Below are 23,520 nucleotides of genomic sequence, written 5' to 3'. Positions count from 1 at the left end.
CTTTGGCGACTATTTCGCATATACAAAACGCGCTATAATTATACGGACCCGCGGGCATAATGGGTCAGCATGTCAGCTGGAGAATATATGCACCTGGGACACGTGCCAAAATGTGCACTGTTCTAAAAAAAATAAAAAGAAAAAGAAACAAGACGTTCCAAGTCGTTTAGGCGTCCTTCGCGGTCAAGTGGTAAATATGGACTTTCCCCGATCCCCTGCTTAAACCCTGTTTGTAGGTGGTGCCTGAAATAACCAGCTCTCTTAAAATATTTTTTCATGAATCATATACAGACTATGTATTCTGCACGATAAACAAAGATGTCAGACACAGTTGCGTTGCATTGTGTGTGCGTGTGTGAGAGAGATTCTGTGCCCGTGTATCTAGGCATGTTCAATGTTAGGCCACACAGGTCATGGGGTCAAATCCCAGGTGGGACTAGAACAGTGTGACCCCCGAGGGAGTCGTTTCACAGCACCGTGTGACTTTCCTCAGCAAACATTCCACTCTACTGTACAAAATGGGTCATCCTGAACAGGAGCTCAGCTATGAAAATAACACCATATCCTCCCAAGGCCTGGCCGTTTATTTTTGTCCCCTGTAGAGGACACGAGACCCTGGTCTTTATCTCAAGAACCATATATTTATACCGTTCTGAAACCTACACTGCAAGGGATAAAAAATTTAAATAAAAGAAATAATATTTTTGAAAAAATCTTCACTGAAACATGTCTTTGTGATCCACTGTTTTTCTGCCTGTTCTTAGGGGGAAGTAATGCTGTGTGTGGTTGTGCCTGGGCTTTCTGAGGCTGTATGAACAGGTAGACTCTGAGAGCGATAATTTATAAAAATGACTGTTAAAAGTCACCTGTGACTAGGGCTAGATGCTTATTTCTTGATGTTTACTTCAGGAATTTAATCATAAACTTTGATTAACCTTATAATTTCAGTGTAAGGTTATGAAGTTTTGTTGTTGTTGTTGTTGTTGTGGTACTGTGCTTGTACCCTTCGATAGCTCAGTTGGTAGAGCGGAGGACTGTAGTTGGGCCTCGTTGAAATCCTTAGGTCGCTGGTTCGACTCCGGCTCGAAGGAATGTTTTTTTCGGAATTCATCAGTTAAGTCTGGCATATGCAAAATACCCCTTTCTTAAAACAACATCCACAGAGTAGGGACTGTCTAAATGACATGGTTACTCTTAGTACTGGTTCACCAGTGCTCCCTAAAATGGGTCACTATCAGGTGTTTTGGCCCAAAGGAAGGGTTACTGTGGGTAGCCTATCTCCAAATGAACAGTGTTTGATGTTTACTTCTGGAATTTAATCATGAACTTGGATAATATCAGTGTAAGTTTATGAAGTTTTGTTTTTGTTGTTAATGTTGTTGTTGTTGTTGCTGTTGTGGTACAATACACGTGCCCTTCGATAGCTCAGTTGGTAGAGCGGAGGACTGTAGTTGGGTCTCGTTGAAATCCTTAGGTCGCTGGTTCGACTCCGACTCGAAGGAGTGGTTTTTTTTTTTTGGCTGTGGAAAAAGTTGAATAAGTCGCTCTGGACAAGAGTGCCTGCTAAATGGCTGTAATGTTGTTTTAAAGTGCTTTCAGTGCAGCAGGTGGGGGTTAGGGTTAGGGTCTTTCCTAAAACAACATCCACAGAGTAGAGACTGTCTAAATAACATGGCTACTCTTAGTACTGGTTCACCAGTGCTCTCTAAAATGGGCCACACTCAGGTGTTTTTTGGTCCAAAGCAAGGGTTACTGTGGGTAGCCTATCTCCAGTGAACAGTGTTTGATGTTTACCTTTGCAATTGAATCATAAACTTTGATAATTTCAGATTAAGTCTATTGTTGTGGTGCTGTGCTTGTACCCTTCGATAGCTCAGTTGGTAGAGCGGAGGACTGTAGTTGGGTCTCGTTGAAATCCTTAGGTCGCTGGTTCGACTCCGGCTCGAAGGAATGTTTTTTTTTTTTGGCTGTGAAAAAAGTTGTATAAGTCGCTCAGGACAAGAGCGTCTGCTAAATGGCTGTAATGTTGTTTTAAAGTGCTTTCAGTGAAGCAGGTGGGGGGTGGAGGTCTTTACCATGGAATTCATCAGTTAAGTCTGGCGTACGTAATACCCCTTTCCTAAAATAACATTTTCTCATGCCAGTGTGAGATACGGCAGTTCTGGGAAACACCGTTGGCTGCCGCATGGAGAGAGAGAGAGAGAACGCACCCACACCGACACGAAATGAAATAAACAAACATGTTCACCCTTCCCCCTCACGGGTTCCAGGCAAAAATAATAACTAAAACAACAAGCCAAAATAACTAAGATGGAGGAAAGTAAAACGAAGCGACCACTTTCCGGTGCGCCGCCTGTAGCTGGCCTGCTTTCCAGCGGACAAGCTCCTTTCCAGTGGCGGCTTACTTTAGTTTTGTGCTCGGTTAAACACGTAAACAAAAACTAAACAAAAAAACTAAATGAAGAAACGCGCTCTTGCGGTGTGAGCTCCCGGTCTCGAGCCCCGAACTGCGGAGAGCAACACACTGGCACAGTCCAGGTGCGTGTGCTCTCTCCACCAGCCGACGGACCAAACGCCACGCACATCCACAGAGCAGAGACTGTCTATAACTGAAACGGATCACCTGTGACTAGGTCTAGATGTTTATTGTTTGATGTTTACTTCTGGAATTTAATCATAAACTTTGATAATTTCAGTGTAAGTTTAAGAAGTTTTGTTTTTGTTGTTGTTGTTGTTGTTGCTGTTGGTGTTGCTGTTGTAGTACTGTGCTCGTAGCCTTCGATAGCTCAGTTGGTAGAGCGGAGGACTGTAGTTGGGTCTCGTTGAAATCCTTAGGTCGCTGGTTCGACTCCGGCTCGAAGGAATGTTTTTTTTTTTTTGGAATTCATCGGTTAAGTCTGGCGTATGCAAAATACCCCTTTCCTAAAACAACATCGGCAGAGCAGGGACTGTCTAAATGACATGGCTACTGTTAGTACTGGTTCACCAGTGCTCTCTAAAATGGGTCACTATCAGGTCTTGTGGCCCAAAGCAAGGGTTACCGTGGGTAGCCTATTTCCAGTGAACAGTACCTTTGGAATTGAATCATAAACTTTGATCATTTCAGTCTAAGTCTGTTGTTGTGATGCTGTGCTTGTACCCTTCGATAGCTCAGTTGGTAGAGCGGAGGACTGTAGTTGGGTCTCATTGAAATCCTTAGGTCGCTGGTTCGACTCCGGCTCGAAGGAATGTTTTTTTTGGATTTAATCAGTTAAGTCTGGCGTACATAGTACCCCTTTCCTAAAACAACATCCACAGAGCAGGGACTGTCTAAATGACATGGCTACTCTTAGTCCTGTTTGACCAGTGCTCTCTCTAATAGGCCACTCTCATGTCTTGTGGCCCAAAGCAAAGGGTTACTGCGGGTAGCCTAGTTCCAGTGAACAGCGGCCAGCTTGTAGCCTTAATTCATAACTTCAGTTCAACTCCATATAATTCAGAGGCGTCCGATCTTATCCTAAAAGGGCCGGTGTGTGGGCGCTGGGTTTTGTTTTAGCCCGGCAGTACAGCACCTGATTGATCTAACTAATCAATCATGGTCTTCAGTCATGACCTTGATAAGTAGAATCAAGTGTCTTAGCTAAAGATTGGCTAAGATTGGACACCCGTGATACAATTGAATCCTCCCATTTCTGAAATTAATGAAACGGATCACCTGTGACTAGGTCTAGATGTTTATTGTTTGATGTTTACTTCTGGAATTTAATCATAAACTTTGATAATTTCAGTGTAAGTTTAAGATGTTTTGTTTTTGTTGTTGTTGTTGCTGTTGTAGTACTGTGCTTGTAGCCTTCGATAGCTCAGTTGGTAGAGCGGAGGACTGTAGTTGGACCTTGTTGAAATCCTTAGGTCGCTGGTTCGACTCCGGCTCGAAGGAATGCTTTTTTCGGAATTCATCGGTTAAGTCTGGCGTACGCAAAATACCCCTTTCCTAAAACAACATCGGCAGAGCAGGGACTGTCTAAATGACATGGCTACTGTTAGTACTGGTTCACCAGTGCTCTCTAAAATGGGCCACTATCAGGTCTTGTGGCCCAAAGCAAGAGTTACTGTGGGTAGCCTATCTCCAGTGAACAGTGTTTGATGTTTACCTTTGGAATTTAATCATAAACTTTGATAATTTCAGTCTAAGTCTGTTGTTGTGGTGCTGTGCTTGTACTCTTCGATAGCTCAGTTGGTAGAGTGGAGAACTGTAGTTGGGCCTCGTTGAAATCCTTAGGTCGCTGGTTCGACTCCGGCTCGAAGGAATGTTTTTTTTTGGCTGTGGAAAAAGTTGTATAAGTCACTCTGGACAAGAGCGTCTGCTGAATGACTGTAATGTTGTTTTAAAGTGCTTTCAGTGAAGCAGGTGGGGTTAGGGTTAGGGTCTTTCCTAAAACAATATCGGCAGAGCAGGGACTGTCTAAATGACATGGCTACTCTTAACGCTGGCTCACCAGTGCTCTCTCTAATGAGCCACTATCAGGTCTTGTGGCCCAAAGGAAGGGTGACTGTGGGTAGCCTATCTCCAGTGAACAGTGTTTGATGTTTACCTTTGGAATTTAATCATAAACTTTGATAATTTCAGTCTAAGTCTGTTGTTGTGGTGCTGTGCTTGTACCCTTCGATAGCTCAGTTGGTAGAGCGGAGGACTGTAGTTGGGTCTCGTTGAAATCCTTAGGTCGCTGGTTCGACTCCGGCTCGAAGGAATGTTTTTTTTTTTTTGGATTTAATCAGTTAAGTCTGGCGTACATAGTACCCCTTTCCTAAAACAACATCCACAGAGCAGGGACTGTCTAAATGACATGGCTACTCTTAACGCTAGTTCACCAGTGCTCTCTCTAATGGGTCACCCTCCGGTCTATTGGCCCGAAGCAAAGGGTCACTGCGTGCAGCCTCTCTCCAGTGAACAGGGAGGAAAAGGGGCCAGCTTGTGTCCTTCACGGGACCTTTAAGGGCATCAAATTGCCCATCAGCACCGTGTCCCAATGCATGTTATCACCAGTGCTGACACTAGGATTTCAAGAAACAGCCTGCGAGCCTGCACCCCGCCTGCCCCCCGTCCCCCCCCCCCCCTCGTCCCCGCCCGCCCCTCGTCCCCCTTTGCACCTAGAGAACGCTTACTGCAAGCGGCCGCTGGTTTGGACCCAGCCATTCACAGTCTGTGTGGGGGGGGGGGGGGGAGAGGCCATCCAAACCCGCTACACGATAAACGCGGACCCTTACTGGCTGTCCCGTCGGAATGATGTGGTGCCTTACCCTGGGTGTGCTGGGCCTGTCCTTGGGGACCCGGGGCAGCAGGGCTCCGTGAGGCTGTGGATCTGGGGCACAGTTAGGGGTGCGTGCTGGGCAGACTGGCTGGAGCGTTGAGGCTAAGTGCACACGCTGCGTTACGCTACAAAACGATTAGTGGACCCTCTTATCCAGGGCGACTTACGAAAGTGGAGTACAAAAAGTGCAGCGTCACCAAGAATCTTACACACACACACACACACAATATTAACCTGTGTGTCTGTGTGTGTGTGTGCGCGCGTGTGTGTGTGATGCGTGCATAGCAAGAATTTCAAGTCATCAACAATGATTCATAGCTTCATAGTTATACTCCATATCATTTTGAGGTGTCCTATCTTATCCAAAAAGAGCCGGTGTGGGTGCAGGTTTTTGTTTTAGCTCAGCACTATGACACCTGATTGTACTAGTTAGCCAATCATGGTCTTCAATCAAGGCCTTGATAAGCAGAATCTGGTGTCCTAGTGCTGGGCTGAAATAAAAAAACCTGTGCCCTTTTCAGATAAGATCGGACACCCTTGATATAACTAAATCCTCCTATTTCTAACAGTCCTACCAGTTCCAGTGAAAATAGCAGTTATTTTTAGTGTTTTTCCATTTTCTCTATATGGTTCTTGTAGCCTTATCTCCGTTGTTTTAATATAAATGTGCGGTGAAGAATATGTGCACGCACATGTGTGTGTACACACGGGTCGGACGGGAGCTTCCTGTGTTCAGGACTTCCAGCTGTAATTCTGGGAATGCTGCAGGGAGCGCGTCGTTCGTGATGGTGGCCCACACCGCGTCCTTGCGCCAGACAGACGTTGTACCAGCGTGAAATTAATATTGTACGCGTACCGTAAATAACACGTCAGAAGGGTATAAATCCTGCAGATGTCAAAACTGTATGTCCAGCGATGGAGGGTCAAGGGAGGGGGGCGGGGGGTCCTTGTTGGAAACAGTCCGCCCAGGAACATCAAGGTCCTAGCTCATGTGTCCATTGCGCAATTAGAAATTATTCTCGGGTACTGTCCCAAGCTGAGAACACAAAAATAAATTAATAAAAGATACAGGCGCACGTTCCCCCATCACTGGAGCCTGTACACAGTAAAATGTCCGGTGATAATTCAGCTCTAACAGTGTTAATTCAACTCTTAGCAGATAACATTTGGTCCAACTCTGGAATGTGGGACCAAATGTTATCTGTCAAGTGTTGAATTAACACTGTTAGAGTTGAATTATCACCGGACATTTTACTGTGTAGACTCCTCCTCGCCCTTCCGAAGAATCCCCCATACCCCCCCCCCCCCCTTTACTGACCAGCGAGTCAGTGCACTGGACGCTAAGCATCATGGGAAGAGGCCCAAGCTGTTAGTGCCGTTTCCCTGTCTGCTGATTCCCTGAGAGGGTTTTATTCCTCTCCTGTCCGCAGGTGTTTGCAAGTTGAAGTCACTCAGCTTCAGGTATAAAGTCTGATTGTGATGGGGGGGGAGGGGTTGGTATGAGCACCTGCCCCTCAAAAGGTCTCTGCATGGCTCTGTACTGGAGTCTTCTAAAAACAGCTCCTGCTGGGTTTTATGAATCTGTGCTGCATAAAAACAGTGAATTTAACTACGACTGTCAGAGGGAGTGGGGCTCTTCATCATGAAGGAATATGCGGAAGGATGAGCTCGTTTTAAATAAACAGAAGATGTTTAGATTCATGGTTTTAATCTTGCATGAGGAGATGGGTAAATGGACTGCATTTATACAGCGCTTTTATCCAAAGTGCTTTACATTCACCAGAGCACTTAAGGGTTAGGTGTCTTGCTCAAGGACACTTCGACATGTTTGGGACAGGGGATCGAACCAGCAACCCTCCGACTGCCAGATAGGCACTCTTACCTCCTGAGCTATGTCACCCCACTAAGCTGCGTATGCACAACGTTAGTTGTTTATCTTTTATTTAAAAAGGGTAGTCACTTGAAACAGGGGCCTCGTTTGCATTATAACCGTGTGTACATGCTTAAAACATAAACAAAAAAAAAGTGCACTGTAATAATGGTCATCCTATCGCCTCTGAGGGGGAATGATGACGTCACTGGTACGTGCGGTGGAGGAGTGGTTTCTAACCTGGTTTGTGGCCTGCGGCCTGTGTTGCGTTTGCTTGTTTTTTTATTCTGTCTCTAGGTTCGCTAGCGTCTCTTCATTAAGCTCGTGTGCGTTTCCCGTGTGGATGGCGTGGTTTCTCATAACGGACGGGTTTCTGACGGTAGGCGGTACCTCACTTTCCACCTTAGATATCGCAAAATTATCTAAATGTGGCAGTGGCTGCTGTCCGAGGCCCGTATCTTATAATAACTCTGCAGCGATGTACGTGCGGGGCCTGACCTCGCTCGCGTCTGCCGAAGAAACTCGAGATTGCGGCGTGCCCGGCTCACGAGACGTCGCGCGTCAGTAAACCGGGCTTTATTTGCATAAGATTACAGGTGATCTTTCTTTTCTCCCTCTCTTTGTGATTAGCAATTGTTCTGTCAGCGCTGAAACAAACGCATCTGGCCATTTCTCAACAGCAACCGATGCTACCGCAACGCCCCCCCCCCCCTTTAAAAAAATGTAAAGAATTATCGGCTGCTTATCAGCGCGTGGCGAGAGAATGCGCAACCCGACCGCTACTGTCTTTGATTCTGCTCACTGAGTCAGCTTTGAAGGACAGCCTAGATGATTGAATCCTCATTTTAATGAGACATGTGGAGCCTCCATTAAGGCTCTTGAATCTGACACCCGGGAGCAGTGGGGTTTGGGGTGTGATAGTTCAACAGCTGTAGCTTTGAACAAGGTACCCAGGATGCACTGCTCGAGTCACTTTAACTGGTTGGGATTAGGTTCTCAGGTTTGTAGTCCAAAGTCTCCTTTAAAAAAAAAAAATTAAGGTGAAATATCACAAATATGTGATTACAATGTTCTTAACCAGACATTCTAATGCTGATGTAATCACTGCTGGTAATTTAAAGAGTTCTAGAACACAGAATTCTCAATAAATAAATAAATTAAATAAATCCAAAAAACCTACTCATCAAAGGTGAATAATAGGTCCATGGCAGGGTAGAGTGTGATTATGCCAGTACTAAAGTCAAATATTATAATGATGATATTTGTAATATTGTGCTGCTACAACACAGTGGCCATATTGCATGCTTGATTTCATGCCCATGCAGATGGCTAACGCTTTTCAAAATAATAAAGCTGACCAGTGGTCCCAACACTCACCCCTGTGATGCTCAAACTCTCATTATCTTCCGCGACTGAAGTCCCAAATTCAGTTTGCTAATGGGCCAGTCGTGTTGTATGTGTACTTAGATGCGATCCAATCACATACTATGATGAGCAGTGTCTTTGTATTTGTGTTTGACTAAACCAAACAGTGATTTGTTTAGATGACGGATTACAGAATCTTTTGGTGAAAGTCTAACTGGCCTGTGGCTTGCTGTATTCAGCAATGAACATTTTATTTATTAGTCAAAATATTTCTGCTTCAGTTTTATTTTTTGTTATTATTATTCCTTTTTTGAGAAATGAAATTTTTTTTAGAACATAGCTCCTATTGATCTGGAGAACTTTTAAATAATTTTGTCTATATTTCTATCTGAAGCATTTCAAAGTGGGCATATTAGCAGATGCCCAAGGGATCTCCACGTCACGACTTTCTACAGAGCTGCATCCTGTAGGCTGTGTACGTGCTTTTATGTTCTCGTGTTCTAGATGGGCTGAATGGCCTGTTCTCCTCATTATGTTCTATATGGGCTGGATCTGTGCTAGATTATTTTAGAAATACGAGAGGAAACTCAAAGGTAATTGACAAACACTATTATAAAAAATACAATTGAACTAAATATAAATTGTATTATTGCATTGATTGCTCTTTAATTGTTTTATAACAACATATTGCGCTCTCAAAAAGGATGAGTTCACATCCAACTTACTTTTTGTGTTTATACTTACCCGTTACTAATTGTGTTACAGATATACATTTTAGGTGTTACAAAGCGAGACTTTTTTACGCAGACTGTTTAAAAGTAATATAAAATGTGTTGTCCTAAACTACGCACGGAGGTGTGTTAAAAATGGCACGTTGGGCGTTGTTTTTAACACCTCTGTTCTGAGAGGATATCTGAATTTTTCACGGCATCCATCACCAACACTCACCACCGGTCCACACCCAGGCTCCCCTAACAAACTACAGCATTTTTAAATCTTCGTTTGAGGTTGACCCACTGCTTTTGTTAGGAGTGCACTTTGAAAAGAGAGGGTTCTAAAGGGTTCCCCCTGTGGGGAACCCTATCTGGTTCAAGGGTTCTTTGTTAGGCAAAATTGTTTAATCTGGGAGTTTTTAGATTTTTCACACCTATCATAAAGGGTTGAATATAGAACCGAATAGGTTTCCTCTATGGACACAAGCCAAAGAGCCCTTTTTTCCGAGAATGTGTCAATGGTGGCTCTCTCCCCCCCCCCCCCCCCCCCAATTTTGTTATATTTAAACTCTCATGATTAGAATTCTGTACGGTGTGAAAGTTGGCACAAATTGAATAGACTTGCTGCCACCTAGTGGACGCACAGGCAGTGCAGCTCAATTCAACAATTTTACTTCTTCAAATTTGGAATGTCAAACAAAAAGGTCTCCAACTCCAACAGCTACTAATCTTGATATGGACAGTGGTTCTTTTGGTTTTGTGTTTCTTGTCCAAACTAATAATCGCTCCTTGAGGAATCAAAAAAAAAAATAAAAAATTTGGCCTCAGCTTGCCTCAACCCTCAGACTTACTGTTTTCCTAATCCTAACCCTATCTGAACCCTAATTTGAGCCCAAAAGGATATTTGAAGCCATAGGCATATTCTTAAAAATCGAATTATTCATTTGTAATTGATGAAAAACAATGTAAATATCATGAATAAAATAATACAAATGGAAAATATTATATTATATTATATAGGTCATTAAAAAAATAATAATGTTTTCCCTGAAAATATATGCATATATTATGCATTTTTTATGGTCATAGGTACACATGCTACTCGAGAAATTTTTTGCCTCATCGAAACTCAAATACAAACATATGTTATAACCTTTCTTTAAGCTGCTGAACACAATTGCCTCAACTTGCCTCGTTTTTCCTAATTCTAATTGTAACCCTAATTGCAACCCTAACTTTAATTCCAATCATAATCCTCATCATAAACTCTAGTTTGACCCCATACACTATTTCTAGCCCGAGGAATCGTCTGTTAATATTTGAATCTTCTGTTAAGATGCAGTACAATTTACACATTATCAGTTTGATTTAGAAAAAGACAAAAGACACTAAAGTCAATTATTATGAAGAATGTATTTAGGCTGTATCAAAAATACCTAAATACATGAAGCTGTACTCTTGTGAAAAACCCTGAAAGAAAGTGAAACAACTTGAGTCGTCCAAAACGAACCCTTGAACTAATCATTTTCCAAGGTCTAAAAAACAACCCCAATCCCATTTTGAACCAGGCCTTTTCCATATGCCTAACCCTAATCCCAATTCTTACCTTGTAGATTATTTTTCAAATAGGTCAAGGTTTGTAGGAAAAGAAGGGGTGTCTTTAAAATGAAATAATTTAAAAAAAAACAATTTACCAGAAGCTATGGACCCTTGAAGCAAATTTGTTCTTCATCAATTTTTCCACTTGCACTATAGCCAGTAATGTCACAATACATTATATTGATATCAGATTACCAATAAATAACTGTAACTGCTTTATTAGCACATTAAAAACTGTTTCTAACATAAAAACGTATGATATATTTTACAATATCCCTAGATACATCTTCGCTTTATATTACGCGTGTAAGAAATTATGGTGCACACTTAAAAAAATTTTTTTTTTAATTTAGCAATTGAGCACTACATTTCCCATCAGCCACAGTAAAGTTAGGCGCGCGATTTGGTTTGTCCCGCCAATTGAATCTTCATTTTGGATTCCGATTGGTTATAAATATCGTCAGAAGTAATTCACTTTGAATGTAATTGGCTCCTCGTCTGAAAGAAGTAGTCCCGGATGTCCTGGTAGTCTGCGTATATAATGAAGTTAAGGCGGGACGACCAGTTTTGAACAAGATAAGGTAAAGCGCATTTTAGCTGTGATCTGCGTGTCGGCATAGCAGTAATACAATGGTAAGCTCTTTTTTCTTTTTCAGATAATTTTCAACGTGTTTGCGTTGTGCATCTTATTTCTTAATGAATCCAGTTGTATATTGCTAGCTACTGATCTAATGTAGGCCTTCGTTTTATGTATACGATTAGCTTACGTTAGCTTGCTGCCTCAGCATATGCTACTAATTCAAATGCTTATCTTGGCTCGCAGTAGTGTAGTATAAGAAAGTGTTTTCTTAAGATTGTTTCTTCAAAAATGCACGTTGTAGTTCAGCTAATATAGATACGAATTGACCGTAGAACGATTTGGTGTTTTTTTTTCTGTTTTACTGTCTTTACACTTTGTTTGCAAACGTTTAAAAAAAGAAAAAAGAAACATTTTGGCACATTTTAGGCTGGTGGCAAGGCTGGGAAGGATTCCGGAAAAACTAAAACAAAAGCCGTTTCGCGGTCCCAGAGAGCAGGCTTGCAGGTCAGTATGTCCGCGTTATTGTGATCATTCGTAATAATAATAGAGGTGGTAATAATGATTATAATAATAAAATGTATTTATTAATTAGTTAATATTTGTTATTGTTTTTTTTTTTTTTAAATAATTGCTTATTTAATGGGCAGCTGTACCTTTCAGTAATATTATGGCTACACGTGATGAAAGCCTTGCTATGTAGCTCAAGGACACGTGATTCTGGTCAATGTTAGCCTGGCTAAACAAACGAAAAGGAAAATAGCGGAACAACTGGACATATTTTGCCGTAATGCAACACGGCACGAGCGGTCAGAGGCCGCGTGCGTGCAGGTGTCCTCGTTTGGTCCGTCCGTAATCTGGGATAATGTTGAAACTGTCTTCCTCTTCTCTCCGTCGTTCATTTTTTTTTTATATCACAGTTCCCCGTGGGCCGTATTCACAGACACCTGAAATCCAGGACGACCAGTCACGGTCGCGTTGGGGCGACTGCAGCCGTCTACAGTGCAGCTATTCTGGAATACTTGACTGCTGAGGTAGGGCAGTGTAAATCTGCTAAAGCATGATGCGCTGCTTATTGCTCTTTGGGTTTTACTGTAGGCATTAATGCTGGGTAGATTCAGCAATTAGTAATGCTTGCTGCAGTGAGATGACTTGCTCATTGGACCCACAAAATGAGCCAATTGATCCAAAATGACAGACAGATTAATAAATTAAGGCGAGTGTGATCTTGCAGCATCGTCAGTGAGATTCCATAAATGTCTATAAGGCAGATGTTTTGGGCTCAGGATTTTTGGGGACAGAGGGAATGCGCCGCTTGGTTCTGATGTTTAAACGCTCCTGGCCGTTCCCCAGGTGCTGGAGTTGGCGGGAAACGCCTCTAAGGACCTGAAGGTGAAGCGCATCACGCCCCGCCATCTGCAGCTGGCCATCCGCGGGGACGAGGAGCTCGACTCACTCATCAAGGCCACCATCGCTGGAGGAGGTCAGTCAGAGTCCCGCTGCTCTTACACACACACATGCACGCACACACACACATGCACGCACACACACGCACGCATGCAAGTCCAAGGCCACCATTGCCGATGGCGGTAAGCTCCGCCCACCTCCTCCCACTCCCCTCTAGCTGCACCGGCTGGTGCGTCACCGCGGGCAACGGCTAGGCTACGGTTGAGGGTTCCCCCGGTCGGGTTGTTTCCCCCCTGCTACTAAATTTGCAGTTGAGTCACAATCCCGTGCCCCTTTTTTCTTTTTTTTTGGGATGTCTGAAATATTTTCACACCAGTTGGGTCAACACTTTGACTCTACTCTGATATAGGGTGATTCTAACCGACTGAGACACAGGGAAGTGGTTGATTCAATGGATAAAGGAGTGTGTCATGCACTGTGCTTCCTGTGAACTTCCCTTTGGCAGTCTTACCAGCGACTGAGCGGGCGTGTGCCTTGTGTAGCCCGTCTCCGCTACGCTAAGCGTGGTACTCGGATAGTGAGGCTAAGGTGTCCTGACATTTAGAGTTCGGTTCCTGAACGGTTCGGGTAAAACTGCCCGCTGTGTTATAGTCTGTTTCGCTCGAGTCCCATGATCTGTGCGGAGGAGTTTTTAAACGCACGAGCGGTCTCTCTGGCGCTCAGAATCTCCCGCGTTTCGCTGTGACTCAGCGCTCGTGCCCCGCCCGCGAAGCACTGTTTTCCGCAAACGCCCTGTTCGCTGGAAAGGACTGGGGATTTCGGGTGTAGTTGCCTGCTGGAACACGTATTGGGGGGGGTGGCAGGGGGGGAGTTTGTTTGACATTCAAGTGTCACTGCTTAGTGTTTAGTGTTTATAATGCACCAACTTGGCAACCGCAACACAGGAAGTACGAAGGTTGGGACATTGTCAGTCAGTTGCGCAAGAACCTGCATGCAGACCTTTCTTTGTTGTTGGTAGATCCCTACATCCATGCGCTGTATCAGACCCACTGTCAGTGTAAATGGTCGTGTACAGACGCGTTTTCGCTGGGATGGTTTTATATCGAGGGCCTAAATCGTAACTGAGGGTTGCCAGGTGGTGTGATCAGCATTCTTTGTTCCCTGAGGACACCTGCCATTCTGCAGTTTACCTTTATTTGGTCACTGAATATAGGAAATGTCTCCACGCTGCCCCCTGCTGTCACACATCAGCTATTTCACCTTGCACATGATCCTTTGGAAAAGCTTAAGCAAGGCTGGTATTGGGATCAGAATCATTGCAGCACTGAATAATACAGTCAAATACTCAATTTATTCCTGCTCTCACATTTCAATCAGTTTTTAAAAAATCTCTTATTAAATATGCACTGCTGTGGAACACATTTGCTGTTATTTACTGAAAGTCCATGTTCCTATAATGCGTTGCAGGCCATTTAGTTTTCCTAACGGTCTTCAGCAGTACCGATGTAAAGAAGTGGGCAGTGAGGGCCGTGGCTGTTTCTGGTTTTCATTCCGACTTCTGGCCTTCATTGCGTGATTAACCGTAACATTCATGCCGTTTGACAGTTTGGCTGCAGCTCTTGATAAGCGCATTAGTGACAGCCACAGGCCGTTCTTGTGTCCCGATGTGAACTGTGAGTGAACCAGCGCTGTGTGTATACAGCCAATTGGCTCATTTAGCTAGGGTAACTGGTGGAAACAACAACCTGCAAACACACCTACCTTCCAGAATAGAATTTGCCCGCCTGTGATTTAACGTGATTGTAAATGAGTTTGTGCAGGTGAGCGTTGGCCCAGGAGCTGAGGTGGTGGGCGGGGCTCCTGTGCTGGAGGGCGGGGCCACTGCATTGGTGGGCGGGGCCTCCGCACAGCCTGGCTTGCGTTTCTCTCTGTAGGCAGGAGGACCACACAGACCGTGTCATGCATGACCTCTGACCCCTTTTCCCTTCTCCCTCTGCACAGGAGTCATCCCCCACATCCACAAGTCTCTGATTGGCAAGAAGGGACAGCAGAAGACCGTATAACCCCGCCTCCACGGTCAGGTCATCTCAGGACAACAGCGGCGTCTCCGAAGGACCTAGAACGTTCTTTCTTTTAAGACTGTTTTAAAGGTGGGGGGGGTGGTAGGGGAGGGAGAAGAGGGTTGTCCTCTGCCCCTGTTCATTCTGGGTTTTTTTGTTTTGTTTTTTTAAAGGAAGGTTGGCTTCAGAGAAGCTGGGATTTTCCATTTTAAGATTCATGTTCAGGTACCGAGCTGGGGGGTGTGGTAAAGTGGGGGGTGAGGGGTGTGCGGTTTGACTGAAGTGACTTCCTGGAAATAAAGGTCAATAAGCACTCCTCTGCCTCTGAACTTCCTTTCCTGGGGTGTGCCAGTTTGTGTGATGCGGACAGGACAGATTTAGTAACTAGAAAAGGGGAGTTCCTCTAATCACAAAGTAAGCTTTCTGACTACTTCAGGGCACGCTTTGGGTTTACAGGAAGTGTCAGCCAGTCACAATGGCTGTTGTTTATTAGCTGACACCAATGTACTTTCTGATTGGAGGTCCTCTGGTGGGCTGTGTTGTATACCATTAAAGGTCTGAAGTGTAATAGGAAATCCGCTTGAAGCCTGGCTCCTGTTTGCTGTGGTTAGGGCTGGGAAGATGGATGAAGGCCACAAGCCTTCAACTTTCAGAATATTTTTGTAGGAAGTACAAGTTCTTAAAACAATACATTAGTGAAAAGAATTTGAAATGCCTGAGATCTGGATTCGGCAATCTGTTTAGACTCGACCAAAGATACAATCACAGATCTGTCCCGACTAATCCTTCCATAAATCAGAGCATTGAGTCAATCCTGCCACTAGGGGGCAGCATTACACAGGAGTAAAAATAACCCTGGTGAAAGGTGACTCACTAGTACATGTGTTATTTGAGTGAAGTCAGAATGGCGATGCACATTCAAACACACCATTAGGAAGTCCTACAAAAATTGCTTGAAGTAAAAGTAAACTTCAGGTGAGATTCTTAAGTAATGTGGCAGAATAACTGAAGGCAGAATAAGTTAAAATCTTAATCATGGCAAACTGATCCAAAACCAATCATCTCTCAAGATAGGGAAAATGAAAACTGGACATTAGCTGGGCATATATTTTAGGCATTTAGGCAGATTCTGTTATCCAGAGCGACTTACTCAATTTTACACAGCATTTATATTGCATCCATTTATACAGCTGGATATGTACTGAAGCAATGCAGGTTAAGTACTTTGTTAAACGGTACAATCGTTAGCTTACAAGACCAGTTCCCTACCCATTATACTACACTGCCGCCCTACATATCACATTTAGCATTTCTTTAGAAGTACCAAATAAATGTAAAGGTTGATAAAATGACAATTTTCATGTTTACATTGTAAAATATTTACACTTGGAAAAAAAATATTGCGTCATGGGTAATTCTATTCTGAATTTAAAGTTTTAAATCCCAGAGAAATATGCTGTGCGTTATTTTATGCCATGACTGTGGCTCTTGTGTTTTATGTGGGTCGTATGTCTCCGGGTAGATAAATCGGTGGCTTTCGCAAGTTCTAATTCAATTTTGCCGTTACGGTTTAATTCAACTCATTCCCAGGATGCAGTTTAAACGCTTCCACATGCAGCACAACAACGGCCGTGCGTGCAACCATTTAAATAAGACTTCAGTCTAAATTTAGACTTTTCACATCCTTTAAAAGACAACAATGGAATGCCATTTAATTCATTCAACCACAGCTGAAATGAACCAGGTTCAGTGGCTAAGCACTAATGACTTCTCAATAAGTCCCAGAGTCAGACTGGCCAAAGATAATGGAGAACAAGCTGCAATATAAATGTTGAAATCAAAATAATTCCTTTCAGGAGAACTTTTTTAATTGGAGATTTGCATTTTTTCATAGTCACAGTGAGGCCTGTAAAAACCCGGAACCTTCCCAGATCTGGAACATGGACTGAGCTAAAAAGAGCAGCTGTTCTGGGTTTTACTCAGCGCAGTTATCCAGCTAACTCAGTAATCCTGCTTTGTGATACCGGTCCCTGCATTGCAACAAATTTCAAACGAGCTCCCTAAAGGACAGAGAATATACTGAATATATATTACTAATATAACGCTAATAAGTGGACTTTTTTTTGTTGCTGAAAAATAATGATATAACCTATTTTTTTTAATCACAGAAATGTATTTTTTTTTAAATATATTGAATGATATTTCCTGGCTTCCTGGGGACGTCTCTAGCCCTGAGATGGTAGAAAGAGCCAGTTTCTGTTGGTGAGCAGGAGGTTATTAAATATGTATGCTGCTCCTTTCCTGAGGCTGCAGTTTGAATAATGTCCTACAGAGACAGGTATATTACACAACTGGCTCTCTGAATTCTGAAATACATACCATAAATATCATACGCCTTCTGAATTCTCAAACAGCCGACATAAATGTGTAGAAATGTTTCCACCATTTCAGGAACAAAATCTCCCACTTGCCCATTCAGAGCTGTTATCCAGGGCCAGTCTGCAGATGATTTTTCAGCCAAACCAGTTTTTAACATCTAACCTTCCCTCTTTTTGACTCAATTTGGAACCACACAGTACTACAGGAGAGCCAGTGAATACTTTACACTCTCCAGGCCACACAGTACTACAGGAGAGCCAGTGACTACTTTACACCCTACAGGCCACACACAGAACTACAGGAGAGCCAGTGATTATTTGACACCTTACAGAGCATACAGTACTACAGGAGAGCCAAGTGGCTATTTCACACCCTACAGGCCACACAGTACTACAGGAGAGCCAGTGACTATTTTACACCCTACAGGCCACACAGTACTACAGGAGAGACAGTGACTATTTTACACCCTACGGACCACACAGTACTACAAGAGAGCCAAGTGAGTATTTTACACCCTACAGACCACAAACAGTACTCTTTCTACTTGCTGCTAACCATTCAGAGAATTTTAACAAGGGGGAAGCCATTTATTAACTGAATTAGTAGAGAAGTGACAGGACCGGCCAGAACTGTAAAGACTAAAAACCAAAACTAATAATGTCATTTATTTAATTATTTATTTTTTGGGGAGGGGGGTTCAGGTGGCTGAGAAAAAGGGGTTCCTGGAAACCTGATCAGCTGTCAGTCCTCATACGCGTTCTCCCCCAAGTTCACCGCCAGTGATTAAACCTTATGCAGCGTTTAATGGGGGAGGAGGGCGCATCACCACGTCATAAATCACTGGCATTTAAACCGGTCAAGCAGCACAGAACGAGGCTGAAGAAACGCAGGTGCACAAATTCACTGACCCAGGAACCCGTTCCCTGGGATTACCGTATTCCTTAGTGTAGATCGCCGCCATGAATGGAACCCTGCTGCTAATAGACAGCACGCCGCATGCACACGGGGGCTTTGGAATGAAACACAGGGTAATATGGTAATAATCGAAGTAATGTCCCTCCCCTTCAACCCCCCTTCACCCTTATTAGAAAAAACAAAAACAAAAAAACAATGTAATTGTCTACAGTTTGGAACATGTAGTTTTTAATTATTAGAGATTTTTCCCATTAAGGAACAACACAACGCAGTGTCCCTTCAAAACACACGTGCTCAACAAGAGCCAATCCGTTTTGTGATGTCATCGTCCCAAACTACTCATTTCATTTAGTCCCTCATCGATCATTTGAGCAGACAGTTTAATAAAATCACGGGCTACGGCTACTGACTGCGCATTTGCTTGGTGAAAAAGTTTTTCCTGGAGGCTGATGTTAGAGCAAAGCAACACTGGCACATGTAGCCGTTTAGAAAAATAATTGCTTCATTAACAGCTCTTTAATGCAGCCTAACATAAACACTCAGGGGGCTGGAGAAATTACACTGCTGCCTGAAGAGCCAAAGAACTGAGACAAAACTCTTTGAAAGAGTCCCCCACCCTAACCCTAACCCTAGCTCTAACCCTAACCCTAACCCTAACCCTAACCTCTACCCTAACCCCCTAACCCCTAACCCTCTAACCAGTACTAACCTAACCCTAACCCTAGACCTAACCTAGCCCTAGCCCTAACCCTAACCCTAGCTCTAACCCTAACCTAACCTAACCCTGCCTAGCTCACCTAACCCTAGCTTAACCCAACCTAACCTAACCTAGCTCTAACCTAATCCTAACCTTCCCCTAACCCTAACCTAACCCTAGCTCTACCCAACCTATCCTTCCCAGCTCTAACCCTAACCTAGCCCTAACCCTACTCTAACCCTAACCTAACCCTTAACTTAGCTCAAACCTAACCCTAACCTTCCCCTAACCCTAACCCTAACCTAGCCTAACCCTAACCTGAATCCTCCCTAGCTCTAACCTAACCTAACTCTAACCCTAACCCTACCCTACCCCTAACCCTAACCCTAACCCTAGCTCTACCTAACCCTAACCATAGCTCTAACCACCTAGCCTTCCCTAGCTCTAACCCAAACCCTAACCCTAACCTAGCCTAGCCTAACCCAACTGTACCCTAACCCTAGCTCTAACCCTAACCCTAACCTAGCCCTAACCCTAACCCTAACCCTAGCTCTAACCCTAACCCTAACCTAGCTTAACCCTACCTAACCCTAGCTCTAACCCTAACCTTAACCCTTCCCTAGCTCTAACCTAACCTACCGAGCCCTACCCCTAACCTAACCCTAGCTCTAACCCTAACCCTAACCTACCCCTACTCCTAACCTACTTAACCCCACCCTAACCCTAACCTAACCCTAACCATAGCCCTAACCTAACCTAGCTCTACCCTAACCCTAACCCTAGCTCTAACCCTAACCCTAACCCTAGCTCTAACCCTACCCCTAACCCTAACCCCTAACCCTAGCTCTAACCTACCTAACCTAGCTCTAACCCAAACCCCTAACCGTAACCCTATCCCTAGCCTAACCCTAACCCTTCCCCTAACCCTAACCTAGCTCTAACCTAACCTAGCTCTAACCCTAACCGTAACCTAGCCCTAGCCCTAACCCTAACCCTTCCTAACCCTAACCTAGCTCCAACCTAACCCTAAGCCTTCCCCTAGCTCTAACCTAACCCTAACTCTAACCCTAACCCTAACTAGCCTACCTAACCCTAACCCTAGCTCTAACCCTAACCCAAACCATAGCTCAAACCCCTAACCTAAGCCTTCCCTAGCTCTAACCTAACCCTAACCCTAACCCTAGCCCTAGCCCTAACCCCACTGTAACCTAACCCTAGCTCTAACCCTAACCTAACCCTAGCCCTACCCTAACCCTAACCCTAGCTCTACCCCTAACCCTGAACCCTAGCTTAACCCTACCCTAACCCTGCTCTAACCCTAACCTTAACCCTTCCCTGCTCTAACCCAAACCCCTAACCTACCCCTGAGCCCTAACCCTAACCCTAGCTCTAACCCTAACCCTAACCTAACCCTAACTCTAACCCAACCTAACCCCAACCCTAACCAAACCCCTAACCCAACCCTAGCCCTAACCCAAACCCCTAGCTCTAACCCTAACCCAACCCTAGCTCTACCCTAACCTAACCCTAGCTCTAACCTAGCCTAACCTAACCTACCCTAGCTCTAACCCTAACCCTAACCCTAGCTCTAACCCTAACCCTAACCGTACCCTAGCCCTAGCCCTAACCCTAACCCTTCCCCTAACCCTAACCCTAGCTCTAACCCTAACCCTAGCTCTAACCCTAACCGTAACCCTAGCCCTAGCCCTAACCCTAACCCTTCCCCTAACCCTAACCCTAGCTCTAACCCTAACCCTAAGCCTTCCCCTAGCTCTAACCCTAACCCTAGCTCTAACCCTAACCCTAACCCTAGTTCTGACCTCTAACGCTAGCCCTAACCCTAACCCTAGCTCTAACCCTAACCCTTACCCTAGCTCTAACCCTAACCCTAACCCTAGCTCTAACCCTGACCCTGACCCTAACCCTAACCCTAACCCTAGCCCTAGCCCTAACCCTAACCCTAACCCTTGCCTTAACCCTAACCCTAACCCTAACCCTAACCCTTACACAAGCCCTAGCCCCAACCCTAACCCTAACCCTAGCTCTAACCCTAACCCTAACCCTAGCCTAGCCCTGACCCTAGCCCTAGCCCTAACCCTAATCCTAGCTCTAACCCTAACCCTATCCCTTGCTCTAACCCTAACCCTAACCCTAGCCCTACCCTGGCCCTAACCCTAACCCTAACCCTAGCCCTAACCCTAACCCTAGCTCTAACCCTAACCCTAACCCTAACTCCAACCGTAACCCTAACCCTAGCTCTAACCCTAACCCTAACCCTAACCCTAACCCTAGCCCTAGCCCTAACCCTAACCCTAGCTCTAACCCTAACCTAACCCTAGCTCTACCTAACCTAACCCTAGCCTAACTCCAACCGTAACCCTACCCCTAGCTCTAACCTAACCCTAACCTAACCCTAACCCTAGCCCTACCTGAACCCTAACCCTAGCTCTAACCCTAACCCTACCCCTAGCTCTAACTCAAACCCCTAACCCTAGCTCTAACCCTAACCTAACCCTAACCCTAGCTCTAACCCTAACCGTAACCCTAACCCCCCCCCCCCCCCCCCGAGAGGTCATGGTCAAGTTCACCGCCAGTGATTAAACCTTATGCAGCGTTTAATGGGGGAGGAGGGCGTATCACCACGTCATAAATCACTGGCATTTAAACCAGTCAAACAGCCCAGAACGAGGCTGAAGAAACGCAGGTGTACACATTCACTGACCCAGGAACCCCTTCCCTGGGATTACCGTATTCCTTAGTGTAGATCCCTTCAATGCAGTGTCCCTTCAAAACACACGTGCTCAACAAGAGCCAATCCGTTTTGTGATGTCAACGTCCCAAACTACTCATTTCATTTAGTCCCCCATCGATCATTTGAGCAGACAGTTTAATAAAATCATGGGCTACGGCTACTGACTGCGCGTTTGCTTGGTGAAAAAGTTTTTCCTGGAGGCTGACGTTAGAGCAAAGCAACACTGGCACATGTAGCCGTTTAGAAAATTAATTGCTTCATTAACAGCTCTTTAATGCAGCCTAACATTCTAAATAAACACTCGGGGCTGGAGAAATTACACTGCTGCCTGAAGAGCCAAAGAACTGAGACCCCCCCCCCCCCCCCCCCCCCCGAGAGGTCGTTCTGTTTCTTTTTAAAGTTTTCCTTCCTATGAGCAATAGCACGGTTCTTCTTTCAAAAGACGAGGAGATCTGGTAACAGTCACCCGAGAGAAATTACAGATTAACTTCTCAGAAGGATTACATAACGATAAAACTGAGCACATCATCACACCACATCCGTGGATTTTTCTCAGTGCATTTGAAAGGCTCTACGTAAGAGCGCCTCCCAGACAAATAGATAAGTATCCCCCCAAAAAAAACAAAACAAAACACAGCAATTGCAAAAGCACTTGCTGCCAGAGGGGTGCCCTCGGGGGTGAGAGGCTGCCCTGTAAAAGCTGTCTGCAGTCAGACTCCTGTTCGTTTTGGAGCAGTGGCGGGGCACCCTTGGTTACCCTGTAAAAGCTGTCTGCAGTCAGACTCCTGTTCTTTTTGGAGCAGTGGCGGGGCACCCTTGGTTACCCTGTAAAAGCTGTCTGCAGTCAGACTCCTGTTCTTTTTGGAGCAGTGGCGGGGCACCCTCGGCTGCCCTGTAACAAAGGAGAGAGGGAGGAAGAAAGCGCTGTTGTGCTCTGTAATCATTCGGCGGCGGGGGGGGGGGGGGGGGGGGGGTCTGGGGGTAGGACTGAAAGGAAGAAAGTACAGATTTAAGGATTGGTTTTCTATCGACCCCTCACACTCACACACACAGACAGACAAAAACCCCACACTCGTACACAAACATAAATACAGTCTCATCCTTTCTCGCTTGCACACACACACGCACTCTATTTCTCTCCCACACGCATGCACGCACACAAACATAAATACTGCCTCCCTCTCCCACACACACATATGAACACGAGCACGCACACACAGACACCTCTTGATTCTGTATTGGGGTTCACAGATGTGGTGGGCTGGTAGGGGTCACGGCTTGTTGGCTTGGCAAGTCGCACAGAGGAAGAGAAAGGGGAGGAGTCATCACCCCCCCAAACCAACAGAATCAAAGCCCACTTTTCGTCTGGGGTCCGTTCTGAAAGCTCAGCCTGTTTGGGCTGAAACAGGAGGTGAGTTTTAAAGAAAAGCGTGTGCCATCTGGGGGTTCATAGTGTGGGTGCTCCACTGTGTCCAGCATGGGGATCCGACCCCCCCCCCCCCCACCCACCACCCTGGACTTGGAAGATTGCAAGTCTTTGCTCTCTACACCAGAGGATGCTTTTGGACAAACGCCCTTCTGAAACAGTGCAGCTACTGAACGCCACACAGAGCTGCTAAAGATTTCATAATGGCAAACCTGACAAGAGTGAACTGAGCGCAAAAGTATGACAGACTGTATTATTATTATTATTATTATTATTATTATGATTATTACAGATGTATCCACATTATATATTAATCAAATAAACATACTCAATAACTTCATAGATATTTTGGTTTGTAGGAGAAGGTGCGTTATTCACTTTAATATTTTATTAGTACTTTTCTTAAGGCCCCGCGGGTTAGTTTAACATTTAACAGGCAGATCCATTTGTCTCTGAGCTGTGCTGTCTCGGG

At 44.7% G+C, this 23,520-nt stretch overlaps 1 protein-coding gene, 1 long non-coding RNA gene and 8 other non-coding genes across 10 annotated transcripts; all 10 read left to right on the top strand.

The window, feature by feature from the left end:
* The first annotated feature begins 1,003 nt into the window (after positions 1-1,003).
* On the top strand, positions 1,004-1,091 carry trnay-gua (transfer RNA tyrosine (anticodon GUA)). Its single transcript is given in 2 exon segments — positions 1,004-1,040; positions 1,056-1,091. It is a non-coding gene; the product is annotated as a tRNA-Tyr (tRNA).
* A 323-nt stretch (positions 1,092-1,414) lies between these two features.
* Positions 1,415-1,502, top strand: trnay-gua (transfer RNA tyrosine (anticodon GUA)). The gene is given in 2 exon segments: positions 1,415-1,451; positions 1,467-1,502. It is a non-coding gene; the product is annotated as a tRNA-Tyr (tRNA).
* Positions 1,503-1,862: 360 nt separating this feature from the next.
* trnay-gua (transfer RNA tyrosine (anticodon GUA)) lies at positions 1,863-1,950 on the top strand. Its single transcript is given in 2 exon segments — positions 1,863-1,899; positions 1,915-1,950. It is a non-coding gene; the product is annotated as a tRNA-Tyr (tRNA).
* Positions 1,951-2,775: 825 nt separating this feature from the next.
* trnay-gua (transfer RNA tyrosine (anticodon GUA)) lies at positions 2,776-2,863 on the top strand. The gene is given in 2 exon segments: positions 2,776-2,812; positions 2,828-2,863. It is a non-coding gene; the product is annotated as a tRNA-Tyr (tRNA).
* Positions 2,864-3,139: 276 nt separating this feature from the next.
* On the top strand, positions 3,140-3,227 carry trnay-gua (transfer RNA tyrosine (anticodon GUA)). The gene is given in 2 exon segments: positions 3,140-3,176; positions 3,192-3,227. It is a non-coding gene; the product is annotated as a tRNA-Tyr (tRNA).
* A 601-nt stretch (positions 3,228-3,828) lies between these two features.
* trnay-gua (transfer RNA tyrosine (anticodon GUA)) lies at positions 3,829-3,916 on the top strand. The gene is given in 2 exon segments: positions 3,829-3,865; positions 3,881-3,916. It is a non-coding gene; the product is annotated as a tRNA-Tyr (tRNA).
* Positions 3,917-4,198: 282 nt separating this feature from the next.
* trnay-gua (transfer RNA tyrosine (anticodon GUA)) lies at positions 4,199-4,287 on the top strand. The gene is given in 2 exon segments: positions 4,199-4,235; positions 4,251-4,287. It is a non-coding gene; the product is annotated as a tRNA-Tyr (tRNA).
* Positions 4,288-4,639: 352 nt separating this feature from the next.
* On the top strand, positions 4,640-4,727 carry trnay-gua (transfer RNA tyrosine (anticodon GUA)). The gene is given in 2 exon segments: positions 4,640-4,676; positions 4,692-4,727. It is a non-coding gene; the product is annotated as a tRNA-Tyr (tRNA).
* A 2,643-nt stretch (positions 4,728-7,370) lies between these two features.
* Positions 7,371-9,419, top strand: LOC135255862 (uncharacterized). Its single transcript, XR_010330300.1, has 3 exons — positions 7,371-7,537; positions 7,635-7,754; positions 9,028-9,419. It is a non-coding gene; the product is annotated as an uncharacterized LOC135255862 (long non-coding RNA).
* Positions 9,420-11,312: 1,893 nt separating this feature from the next.
* Positions 11,313-15,454, top strand: LOC135255861 (histone H2A.Z). The gene is made up of 5 exons (XM_064337594.1): positions 11,313-11,468; positions 11,842-11,919; positions 12,333-12,446; positions 12,766-12,895; positions 14,821-15,454. Exons 1-5 carry the CDS (start codon positions 11,466-11,468, stop codon positions 14,880-14,882), a joined length of 387 nt encoding a protein of 128 aa, XP_064193664.1. The 5' UTR covers positions 11,313-11,465; the 3' UTR covers positions 14,883-15,454.
* Positions 15,455-23,520: the final 8,066 nt, after the last annotated feature.

This window comes from Anguilla rostrata, chromosome 5 (assembly GCF_018555375.3).
Source record: "Anguilla rostrata isolate EN2019 chromosome 5, ASM1855537v3, whole genome shotgun sequence".
Taxonomy (NCBI): Eukaryota; Metazoa; Chordata; class Actinopteri; order Anguilliformes; family Anguillidae; genus Anguilla; species Anguilla rostrata.
The sequence above is the reverse complement of the archived record's forward strand: the minus strand, read 5'-3'. Positions and strand labels throughout refer to the sequence as shown.